General features: G+C 33.8%; 2 protein-coding genes across 5 annotated transcripts in view; one reads left to right on the forward strand and one right to left on the reverse strand.

Annotated features, from left to right (window-relative positions):
* The window catches only part of LOC139818555 (otoferlin), a 36,659-nt gene extending 29,820 nt beyond the window's left edge, over positions 1-6,839 (forward strand). For all 4 annotated transcript variants that reach the window (XM_071787284.1, XM_071787285.1, XM_071787286.1 and 1 more), the window contains 11 exons: positions 212-519; positions 961-1,322; positions 1,694-1,879; positions 2,061-2,793; positions 3,191-3,361; positions 3,836-4,005; positions 4,399-4,717; positions 4,980-5,178; positions 5,254-5,472; positions 5,655-5,755; positions 5,847-6,839. In XM_071787284.1, coding sequence (XP_071643385.1) covers positions 212-519; positions 961-1,322; positions 1,694-1,879; positions 2,061-2,793; positions 3,191-3,361; positions 3,836-4,005; positions 4,399-4,717; positions 4,980-5,178; positions 5,254-5,472; positions 5,655-5,755; positions 5,847-6,027 — 2,949 coding nt within the window. In that variant the 3' untranslated portion in view covers positions 6,028-6,839. The remainder of the gene's footprint in view (positions 1-211; positions 520-960; positions 1,323-1,693; positions 1,880-2,060; positions 2,794-3,190; positions 3,362-3,835; positions 4,006-4,398; positions 4,718-4,979; positions 5,179-5,253; positions 5,473-5,654; positions 5,756-5,846) is intronic.
* On the reverse strand, positions 6,821-9,974 carry Ns4 (Nucleostemin 4). Its single transcript, XM_071787288.1, has 5 exons — positions 9,482-9,974; positions 8,718-9,034; positions 7,989-8,634; positions 7,428-7,850; positions 6,821-7,092 (listed from the first exon to the last, which is right to left on the reverse strand). The coding sequence occupies exons 1-5, from the start codon at positions 9,570-9,572 to the stop codon at positions 6,848-6,850; spliced, it is 1,722 nt and encodes a 573-aa protein (XP_071643389.1). The 5' UTR covers positions 9,573-9,974; the 3' UTR covers positions 6,821-6,847.
* Positions 9,975-12,658: the final 2,684 nt, after the last annotated feature.

The raw sequence follows: 12,658 nt of genomic DNA on the forward strand, positions 1-12,658 counted from the left end.
ATATATTCGTTCCCTCTCTTACAAATCCCAGATTTCACTTTGCACTTCTTCACAGTGCTCATGAATATATTTTAATAGTAAGTAAATTTAAATCTGTTAATTTAGATGATAAATGTTCCCCTTCTCACAGTTTCCTCGCATCTCCGTAGCCACACGGTCGATCAATAACATTTCTGTTCGAACACATCGAAATGTCTCTTTACGATTTCAGGGAAAATCGGAGTACATCGGTCGGGCGATTGCGCGACCTCACGTCAAACTCGCCTCCGAGTCTTACACTCCTCCACAATATCCACCGTCCTTAGAATGGTACGATGTTACAAGAGGAGCTTCGAGAGCTGGCGAGCTTCTGGCAGTCTTCGAATTGTTGGAATATCCCTCTACCAAAGATTATGGGTTTCCTACTTTGCCAGATCCCAAAGATTCCAGCTGCGGACCTCAGGCTCCGGGTTCCGGACAGGATCAAGGCCCGATTCTGCCTGTGCCCGTGGGAATTCGACCTACTTTATCGAAATACCGGTAACGTTATTGGTGTTTCGTTGTCGTTGATTTAAAAATTTCTTGTATTTTTTTAAGTAGAAAAGTCTTCGAATAGAATTTTTAGAAAGATTTTGTTTATTAATAATTAAGATTATATATATTTTTTAAATACAATCGACGATATGTATAGTTAATTAATCCAGTATTCGGCTTTTATTCGAAGAATAACATTTCTATTTTTGTAATAAAAAATTATTTTTATGTAACTATGAACAGTTTAACAGTACTAAAGAATTTTAAAGGCTCAATTTTTACAGTTTGTTAGAAATTTTGCTAACAGTTTTTATAATATAATTACGCATTATTTAAATAAAGAAAGACATGTTTAATTTAGGAATATATAAGAAAAAGTGAATATGTCACAAACAAATAAATTGATTGCTACAACACTTTTAAGTAATTAATAGCATTGGCTTTCAGAATCGAGGTGCTATTTTGGGGTTTGCGGGATCTGAAGAGAATTCATCTCCTAACTGTCGACAAGCCCCGCGTGGACGTTGAATGCGCCGGTCACATTCTCTATTCGTCTGTCATAGCAAACGCGAAGAAAAACCCGAATTTCAACACGCCGATCAAATTTCTAGAATTGGAGCTTCCTGAACAGGAGCTTTATCGCCCGCCATTGACCATAAGAGCAGTGGACTGTCGGAGTTTTGGTAGATACACCCTCGTCGGTACTCACACCATCAATTCAATTCACAAGTACATGTACTACCCTTTAACTAAAAGGGCGAAAGACGCTCAAGAGAGGAAGAAGAGTTTGTATCAGTTACAGTGCGCAGGTAATTACATAATCAATCGATTAATTGCGAAACACTTTGAAACTGTTATATAACTGCGATATAAATAGAATTTTACAAATAGAATAAATAGCGAGGGTAATACAATATAGTTAAATATAACCTAAATAAGTTTTATTGGAATAATAATATGATTCTGTTAATTAAAGAATATGACGAATAATTATTTTAATTATGAGTCAAGAAAATAATATCTTACTCTATAATAAATAGCATTGCTTATTATAACAATTTATTTAGATGTTAACTGCAAAAAATTAAATTAATAATAAAGCTAAAAAATAACGTGCTAGTTGCAGATTTAGCGTTTTAATTCCCAGCGTTTTAATTTCAAAACTTTATATTTATTGCAGCTCTCGATCCATCTAAATCGAAATTCCAACAAACGTCATTACTCGAATCGATGACTGATTTGGAAGCTAACAATGGTGATACCATTATCACTCTTGGATTCGAGTTGGGATGTGGTCCTACGAAGAAAGATAAAACGGAACAAAACTTACGTAGGAAGCAGAGCTTAGCTAATGACAACAATATAGGTGTGTTCGTAAAAACTGCGTTTAATTTCATACTATTAAGAGAAAAATTATAAATTGTTAATAAATAAACCTATTATCAATTTGTATTTTTATATCAACACTTTTTGTGATCTCTTTAATTATCTAAATTTTAAATAATATACGATATATAAAGCAGATCTTTGAAACGTCGCATTTTTAGGCGATTTAAGCGCGTTAGAGGACGGAGATGGCTGCCAGGACTGGTGGACAAAGTACTTTGCCTCTGTAGAAGCGATGATCGAGGAGAACAAAGAACTGCGCAAGGAAAAATCCATATTCCAAAACCAGCCAAACGGAACGCTACCAATGCTCCTAGACGAAGCTGTTACGCAAAGTCAGTTGACCGCCTCGGGCGACAAGAATCCCGGAACTAATCCTACAAAGAGGCTGTTCGGTTTGAAGTCACCGACAAACGCGGTGAAGTTCGTCTCGAGGCTCAGTCCGAAGCACACCCAACACAAGTATAACAAGGCTGCTCTACTGAAGGTGTATCCCGGAGAGTTGGAGGCGCAACCCGAGTTCGAGCAATTCAAGGAATGGTTGCACACTTTCGAGCTGTATCGAGGCAAGAAGACCGGCGACGAGACCGAGGACGAGTCAAGGATCGTCGGCAGCTTCAAGGGCGCATTGAAGGTCTACAAGTGGCCGCTGCCCAAGGATCTGCTGGATCACACCGTGATGGGTTTCGATCCGCAATACGGATTCTTCCAGGGTGTCCCGTCGAACGAGCCTATTCACGTTCTGGTACGGGTGTACATCGTCAAAGCTAACGACCTTCATCCCTGCGATCTTAATGGGAAAGCAGATCCCTATGTGGTCTTACAATTGGGAAGCAAGAGGATTAGCGATAAAGAGCATTATGTGTCGAAACAACTGAATCCCGTCTTCGGAAAGTATGTATTTTGTGTGCATCGCAGCAATAAACATATAATTGTTCGCTATTAGAGGGTTCCTGGCAGTACGGAGACTGGATTTAAATTTTCGGGAAAGTTATATGTTTCTATAATTGGAATTTTGAATCTCATTAAATTATGTATTTGCTATTTTTCATATAGCGAATTAAAAATTGTATTTTTGTCTCTTAACAGCATGTTATTTCTTATATTTAAATGAAATTGTTTAAAAGAATGCTTTTTTAAAAGTGAGTCTCGGTTTATAAAATATAAATTTCGCAAAGGTTCTTATTACTCTTTTTATTTTATTTTGTATGTCTTCTTAAAAGCTTTATTCTTAAAATTTAAAGCGTCGTTGTTTCTCTGCACTTTGACTAATTGCAAATTTGCGTTCAAGATGTTTCGAGATTGAGGCAACATTTCCGCAGGATTCTCTGCTTACCGTACAAGTCCTAGATTGGGACTTGGTCGGAACAGACGATATGATCGGCGAGACCAAGATCGATCTGGAAAATCGCTTCTACAGCAGACACCGAGCTACGTGCGGATTCGCGAAGAAATACGACGAGTGAGTTTGTATATATAATGAATAGCATTATATTATTTCGCGCACGGTTCAAATAAGACCCTTTCGAGTAATGAAACAAATCGTGTCACGCAATTCAGTAATCTAACAGCGGAGCTCTTATCACATCAGCAATAACCATTTATTTAAAACTAGCGAATCCACGAAGGACTTTTAACGAGGACTAATGACTACTTTTTCTTCGTAATCTCTTTCGTCTAACACGCATTTACGCTCAGATCATTTTCTTAAGAGCGTCCTATAATTTTCTACTTGCCATGATTTTGTATATATTATTTTCACAGTAATATATATTACTAGATTTTAAATTGTGAAAAGCAACCTATTTTATGCCTTGAAAAGTAACATATGGTACCTTTTAGACTTTAACATAAATGAAAGAGATAAGAGAACAAAATGCGAGAACGCAAATAAATTTCGACGCACGAGATTGATTAAACGTTATTTCTGCTCCAGATCTGGATATAATACATGGAGAGATGCGATGAAACCGACTCAGATACTCTCGAAGCTATGCAAAGATGGTAAAATCGATGGGCCAGTGTATTCTCACGGACGCGTTACAATCGGCAGAAAAACCTTCTCCCTCTCGAACGAGGAGATGGAATATTATGTGCATACGAAGGGTATGTGAAAAGATTGAAATTGAAGAAGAAATCAATATTTCTACGTTTGAATATATAAATTATACATATATGTATATAGTTTTAATATATACGTATATATATGTATATAGTTTTAATATATACGTATTTTGATTTATTATATATCTCGTATACAAATATTATTTAGGAATTATTTCATTAAAATTTATCTAATTACAAAAGTTCGAAAATTAATCATTAATCATATAAAGAAAAAATATACACATACACGAAAGTAGACACACATAAGTAGATAAATTACATAATAAATGATATGTAATAATCTGATATAATGTATTATAATTTGATTTGCGCAGCTTTTAAATATGCGTCGTTGATATAGATGCCTTATCACATAAAAGATTACCGTTTTAGGAATGGAAGAACATCTCGCCTTAGCCGTTCTTCACCAATGGAACGCCTTTCCTCGAATAGGCTGTGCCCTGGTACCCGAACACGTGGAGACCCGACCGCTCTATAATCCTGAGAAACCCGGAATCGAGCAGGGTAAATTGGAAATGTGGGTGGACATGTTTCCAATGGACATGCCCTCGCCCGGACCGTCCATCGATATTTCACCGAGAAAGCCCAAGAGTTATGAATTGAGAGTTATCATATGGAATACAGACGACGTCGTCCTGGAAGACGACGCTTTCTTCACCGGCGAAAAGATGAGCGACATTTATGTAAAAGGGTAAATTTAAACTCCTAAAGAAAATTAATTTTTCATCGATATTGCATACATATGCAAATTAATTTCCAAAAGCATTAGTAACTTTAATTACTATTAATGATAATGAATAAAAAATGATCGAGAGTTTCTTTCAAGTATAAAATATTTTTATCTCTTAAATATAAAATATTTTTATGTTGTATTATAGTTTTACTTTTCAAGATTTGAATAGATACTATTAAAATATAATCATTGTGTACATCACTTTAACATTGCTTAACAGATGGCTAAAGGGACCGGAGGACTGTCAGTCCACCGATATTCATTATCGGTCATTGACCGGCGAAGGAAACTTTAACTGGCGCTTCATATTTCCATTCGATTATCTAGTAGCAGAAGAGAAGATCGTTATCAATCGTAAAGAAAGCTTATTTAGCTGGGACGAGACCGAATGTAAAATACCAGCACGCCTAGAATTGCAGGTAATGTTGAACATGCAGCCGATGCATTTCGATCTCGTTCCGATAGATAATATATAAGGATGACGCTGTTTGCAGGTCTGGGATGCAGATCATTTCTCCGCAGATGATTTCTTGGGCGCGATAACTCTCGATCTCAATCGATTTCCCCGAGGAGCGAAAAATAGTAAGCTCTGCTCATTAGGCATGTTAAAGACGGACGGCTCCGTGCCAATGGTTAACATCTTCAAGCAGAAACGTATAAAAGCATGGTGGCCGTTTTACGTGAAGAAAGAGAATGAAGACATGGAGCTAACGGTAAAATATCACTACATATAAATATAAAATTTTCAATACATATACATATATAATATGTATCTAGTATACTATTATAACAAAAATAGGAGTCTTGTAATTTTTTAAATTAAGCACAATAAACTATTATTATATCAGATTTTATATATTAAATTAATATTTTGTCATAAAATTATTTCGTACAGGGCAAGGTCGAAGCTGAGATACATTTGCTCACGAAAGAGGAGGCCGAGAAAAATCCTGCTGGTTTTTGTAGAAACGAACCCGATCCACTGGACAAGCCAAAGTGAGTATAATAAGATATAGAAATATCAATTTTTTCTCTTGTTATGTTTAATCTACCTTTAATTTCTATATTCTTATTTTTTGTTTTGCAGTCGACCAGATGCATCTTTCATGTGGTTTCTCAATCCACTGAAGTCCATCAAGTACATAGTTTGGCATAATTATAAATGGGCTATTCTGAAAGCTATAATTGCGATCGGATTGATCATACTTTTGCTCTTATTCTTTTATGCAATACCAGGTTACTCCGTAAAGAAGATCTTGGGAGCTTAAAATGCTGTTCGTCGTAATGTATAATTGTTGTTTTAGAAAACAGTTTGACAATTTAAATATATAATCGTAATGCTACATTGTTACGTTACAAAATCGTACAAAATCGACGTAAATTAGCATTTTACTGAATTAATTTATCTAATTTGTCCATAATATATTGGCTTATAAAGATTAGAATTTTTTTATAGTGACAAAATAGAAATTAGTCCGTAAATGGATCTCAGTAGAATTAAAGAATATATACAAGGTGTTTCTGAGCAACTTATATAAAAAGCATAATTGAGAAATACCTTGTATAAAAGTACCAAAGCAAATGAAATATTTTTCGAGGAAACAGAAGTCGTTTATCTTGCACAATTTCGTATTAATTAGGCGAATGTTAGGGCACTAGAGATTGTTTCTTACGTACAGATATTATCATAGATGATTTTTTATGAAATGCTTTGTCCCTGAAATAATCTTAATAATATAGCTTTCTTTTATAATTATGCAATCAGTTTATAGTGGACCAAAGTAACAAAGTAACCAGAATAATTGCAATTGTAAATAACTCATGCACGCAGTGACCTTAAAAAATTATGAAAATGAGAAAAATATTAGCAACAGAGTAGTGGCTTGTGTACAAAGTAATCTATTTTCACTCGTAAAATATTCTGTGTCATAGTGACAATTGTGTTTCGCGGGCGAACACACAGGAAAATCACTCGACTAGTTCCCATTATCATCAGGTTGCTCATTATACATTAAGAAAAAAATATGTGTGTAAAAAAGGAGTAAATAAAAATTACCTGAGTAAGATGCGATATAATAAACTATTTTATTATTCCGCAGATAACAATGAAAACTTATTAGGTGCAAGCGGTACATCGTTTTCCTCGTTTGACGATTCCGTTGACTCATTCACTGCATCATTTGCTGCACTTCCAGAAGATTGCGTCAGTCTTTCATCGTCACTTTCTTCACCTTCAGAAGACATATTTTCAGTAGGTGTACTGAAATGATCCCCTTTATTCCTAGCTTGAATCCATTTTACAGTCTCAACATCTGCGTGATTTTCCCATTTTTCTACAAAAATATTATTTACATTGTTTTTTCATATTTCAAATATAATTTATTTTTATACTTTGTTTCAAATATTTATGTTCTCTAATATATGAAGGGATAAAAGCCATAGCGGTGTAAGTCAAATTTTCTAAAATATTGACTCGTGTGCAATCTATACAATATATAAATTGCGTCTATGTATACAAGTCAATATTTTAAAAAATTTGACTTACACCACTATGGCTTTTATCCCTCCATATAATTTAAGAATTATATTTTAAATATAGTTTTCCAAATGATTTTTTTCATCGAAAAATAATAAAATTTTCGTCTAATCAGAGAGAATGAAATAATACTTTTATCAATGGTCCAATTCGGCGGGTATATGTACAAACAAATTTTTCCTTCTAATGTCATTCGTAGCAACGAATTTGCCGCTCTATATGTATCCAATCTAGCCGCTCGCGCCGTCTTGAAATCCTTTTTGATAGCCCATGCGTCGCAGATATCCATAGCGGACCACGTGTCATCATTCTCTGGATGTGGAATTTTTAACAGTTTTGGTAGATTCACTCTTTCGGCCAAAAATTGTATGACAGTATACGGTTCCCTAACTTGAGCGATCGGGAATGAACCCATTAGTATCTGTAACTCTTTGGGTACAGTCGAGGGAAAGACCAAACCAGGACAATCGCACAGACACACAGTCTTTGTGAGATAAATAGTCTGAAAGTGCTTAGTGTGACCAGGAGTGCGAGACACACTCACGACTTTCTTACCTGTGAAATAAATATTAGATAAATATATTATATATTAATGACTCAAACTCTCAAATGACTCTAATGTTAAGTATAAAATATAAATATTTGAAAAAATGATATCGTAATACAGTTGTGTAATGGAATGGTCTTGCTTACCCATCAACGCATTCATCAAGGAAGACTTTCCAACATTCGGCGTTCCAATACACCCAATGGTCAAAACTCCATTTTTGTATTTTTCATGTTCAAAATAAGTGGTATCCTCCTTTTCTATTGTCACGTTATCCTTGTGATTTATGTCATCTAAATCGTATTCCAAGTGCATCTCCTCCTGAATTTTCTCATACCAGGTACTTAGGTCGACTTTATCCCCAACAATATCTTTGCAAGCTTCCAGCAATTTCTGCGCCCCTTCCGCGGCCATTCTCAATTTTCCTTTACGAGTTCTTTTCTTTAAACCTTCCTCGTTATTCGTATTATTACGGAGATTGTAAGTGGGATACGATGTAAACATTAGAATGTATAATTTTGGATATTGATTGTGAAAATACTCTTTCCAAGCCACTACCAACGCTGGAGGTGCTAGATCGACTTTGTTTAACACCAAAATCATATCTTTCTTCAGTTTCTTCGTCACATAATCGTACAAATACGGAGGGAACATCAGAACGGGATATCTGATGTCAACGATAATCAGTAGGACGTCTGACATCTCTAGAACTCTCCACAATTGTCGCCAGGTTTCTAAATTCAATTCGAAGTAGCTCAAGCTAGCTAATTCCTCCATGCTATTTAAGTATTCCTAGATACAAAGAATTGTTCGTCAGCAAAGCACGTTCGATATAAAGCTAAGATTTTGTTTAGAGCCAGGTCGCAACTACATACTGTGAAATATCTCTGTTCTCTTATCTCCAATTGCTCCTTTGTCATACTGAAATCCCACGGAGGTCGCTTTGGCATGTCAATCCCAGGTGGAAAATAATTATCGGAAATCTCTTGATCCTTAAGACTCGCAGGTTCGATACTTTTAAAAGCTCGTTCCTTGCGCTTTCGCAATTTCTCGTTGGACTCCTGAAAGAATTGTAGTGCGTATCTATTCCTTGAAGATTTGCTATCTCTTGGTTGTTCGTTTATCTTCATCACTTGTCTCTTATGTTCAACATTGCTCTCATTGCTGCAGCTTTCCTCGTCATCTGAATTTACTGTTAACAAACATATATACTATTACAGTATAAATCTTTTACAAATAACAAATTAGTAATAAAACAATAAAATTGCAATTATATCAATATTTTAGAAATAATGCTAAGCTGTGTGAGGCACCAAATGCTTAAATAAAATTTTATTAATTAACCCTGCAACTGCATATTCTTTTTCAGCATCCACAACGTATATGTGAGTCGTTTGCATCCACGGCATATTAAACAACCCAAAACTTTACCAAAAATTCTGAAAAAATTAATGTGTTCCTTGAGATCTTAACTATAAGTTTAAACTATAAGTTCATCTAAACTATAAGTTTAAACGAACGCGCTAGGTAAACAAACCTCTGGAAAATATCACATAGTCAAAATGCCGAGGACCCACATGTACGGTTGCAGAGTTAATTAAATTAGTAACTTTTATATTAAACGCATTTTGATACGTACCAACCAAGGTTCGTTGCCGCTGCTTTTTAGCCTGCATCTGCTGCCTTTTGGCTTTTCCGCTAAACGGAGTTTTTCGCCTTCCTTGAGGCATGTTTCCGCAGTTCCAATCCCGTTACTTCTTTCAACCACTTATCACAGATTTCAAGTGTCGTACGAAAATCGTAAATTATTTATAAAGATTACGATCTTTAATTTCACGAGACGAGAATTTGCATGATGCCGAACAGCTGATCGTTTGACCACTTTAACCATCGAGACTGTTCCAGACTATTCTGGACGAGACCGCGCGCACAAGTGTTTGTCGAACGAAATTAACCGGACGAAGTGACGGCGTGAAACGTGAGAAATTAGGAAACTTGAAGAAATCGTGACGAGATCATCGCGCTGAACAACGTTGCACGAAATTGTGTTGCACAAACAGTGCTGTTTGCTGTTACTGCTGTTAGGTTAGGACGTTAGGTTCGTTAAATCGTGATACGATATATGCCCGCCACCACTTAACGCGAGATGTCGCTACTTCGTTTTTTTCGTGCGGCTTCGGAAAGCGAAGTGAGCCGAGCACTGAGCAGTGTAAAGTAAACATCTATTATAATATAAGTAAACTGCACTTTATAAATGTAAATAATGAATTAAATTTATATTAATTTTTACACTTATATTTATAGATAATTTATACCTTTTATACATAAATATGACAATAATCTATAAAATTAATAATAATCTTCGGAAAACTCATTATCCTAAAAGTTGTAAGAAATTAATACTTTTGAACGAAAAATATACGTAATATAAATATACATTGTCCTAAGATGTAAAAAATGATAATGGTGTGTTACGTTTTCCTAAGATTCTAAGATGTAAAAAATATAAAAACTAATTGAAATGTAAAAAATAAAAAAAATGTTACAAGAAAAATGGACATATATATAATATAGTAATCATTATTATTTCTTTGCAGGAAAATACACAGAATTATAAAAATTTCCTTAATAAACATTTGAAATACGAAAAAATAGCACTTACTGGAAAAAATTATAATAAAAACTATAAATTAACGTTATATTAATTTTACAAACAATAAACGAAAAATTTTGTGTAAAAAGTCAATACATATTAAATTCATTTGTAATATATCCTTCCTTTTGTGTTGTGTTATATATGTAAGGTGAATAATTACTCGTCATTAACGTCGGATTGGTCTCTCTTTTGTTTGCGTAATGCTCGTTGACAAATTTCTATCCGTAACATTGCAGCCCATTGTTAAATAACACAATGATGAAACAAGAAAAAATTAGCAGGTGTTTAAAAGAAAGTTATGTACACTAAAAAAACTATGTAGATAAATCATCATTCTTAGATTTAAATAGTCATCAAATTTCATCAATGCATAATTCAATATTCGTATTATAGTAATTAGTTTTAAGGTCTCGTTATACGTTAAGATAATTTCTCAAATTTATTGTTATTGTAGTCAATAATTAAATGAATTCTAATTGTTTATTGTTATTGTTGTGTAGAGAAACATAATGCTGTGTAAAATAAATTGCATTATATAATATTAAAAGCAAATTAAATAATTACTCACAGCACTTTTTTGTTTTCTTTGTTAATTTTCTTTAACAATTTAATGTACACTATTGTAACATTTTAAATGCTATTATAATTAAATAATGTCTATCGCGGATTTCAATTCCGTAATGTCAAGACTTCTTAGCTCAATTTTATTTAACTGTTGATTGTTTTATTATTAAATTATTTAATAACCCTTAGTATTTTAATAAGTTGTTGAATGTGTACTTACTCATTTTGATTCAGAACTTTTTGCATTTCTATGTACTTTCATATGATTACGTAAATTGCGATTGGTTAAAAAATAACAGTATTGTTTATTACATTTTTTACATTTTGCTTTACTGTTTTCTAACTCCGTATAATGAGTCCTTAGCTCGTCAGGTAGTGGGCGATTGAAAGTTATATTATGTTTGCTCTTTAAGTGCGATCTTAAGAATTCTAGAATAGAATGTTGGCTAGAGGTTGGCTGAACTTCTTTATTTTTACATTTCTCATCCTTGCACATTCCCTGCAAAGGTCCTATTTTCTCGAAATAATCCCATTCATCGCCATAGTTATATAGCCGTGTCCTGTAATTCCATTGTAACCGTTCTGTATTATAAAGTGTCTGATAGTGATACAGAAATTGTTTGCAAAAATTCTTTCAAGCAAAGTGTGGTTTATTTATTACAAATATATAATTTGAATTTGTCTAACTAACAGATCATACAGCTGTCTCTTTCTTTATTCCATCAATAATATTAAACTTATGCTGAAACTCACTTAGCGCTTACGCATGACAATTTAAAATAGTGAAGTCAGGTAGTCAAAAAGTAAAAATAAAAATGGTCGAACCTTTGAAACGTTATCTCCTATAAAATTATATTTTTCGACCTGTATGTATTCTTTTCTTTTAAAGAAAAGAATATGTTTAGATATGATTAGAAATGTATAGATATGATTTTCAAGAAACACGCCGGTAATGTCTCACGCCAAGTTTATTGGAATGATGCTGTGCGGAACTGCGAGAAGACGCCTGTGGTTCTATTACGCGAGACACTTAAATAATTGGAGGTCATGTTTTCATATTTCAGCAACGACTGACATATGACATGAACATGAATCGATTGAGTTCTAACTAGTCTGAATTAAGAGCTGATGTTCAAATTATATTATATAAAAAATAATATAAAGAATAATAATAAATCATTATTATTATTATACTAATTTATACATCTGTTTTCTTTTATAAATTAATATATGTTAGGTAAAATAGATATGTTTGACTAACTCACAACTGCAAATTAGAGCTATAGTCTTTGATATGAAATCTTTTGTATGGCACATGTACTTGGAGTTTCTTTTTTACTTTTATTAAAAAGTTAATTTTGCACGGTTATATTTTATGTAGCAAATTTAAGCATGTTAGAAATGCGTATAATATAAAATATACAAAGAAGATATATTTAAAATGTGCTAGCATGCATGTTTAAAATAAGATATAATAATCTAAATTATACAGCTCGGAAAAGAAAGAGATTGTATGTTTGCGCTCTTCTATCTACTCGGCCCGAAGCTGGCCGAAGTGTCGGCGTCATTAATGCCTTCTCACCTTAGAACGTATAA

This window comes from Temnothorax longispinosus, chromosome 9 (assembly GCF_030848805.1).
Source record: "Temnothorax longispinosus isolate EJ_2023e chromosome 9, Tlon_JGU_v1, whole genome shotgun sequence".
Taxonomy (NCBI): domain Eukaryota; kingdom Metazoa; phylum Arthropoda; class Insecta; order Hymenoptera; family Formicidae; genus Temnothorax; species Temnothorax longispinosus.

Excerpts from the sequence above, each read along its gene's own strand:
- Ns4 (XM_071787288.1), bottom strand. The coding sequence starts at position 9,572 with ATGCCTCAAGGAAGGCGAAAAACTCCGTTTAGCGGAAAAGCCAAAAGG. Across the intron at positions 9,035-9,481 it reads GCGGCAACGAACCTTGGTTG|TAAATTCAGATGACGAGGAA; the intron begins GTACGTATCAAA and ends GTTTGTTAACAG. Across the intron at positions 8,635-8,717 it reads GAGAACAGAGATATTTCACA|GAATACTTAAATAGCATGGA; the intron begins GTATGTAGTTGC and ends CTTTGTATCTAG.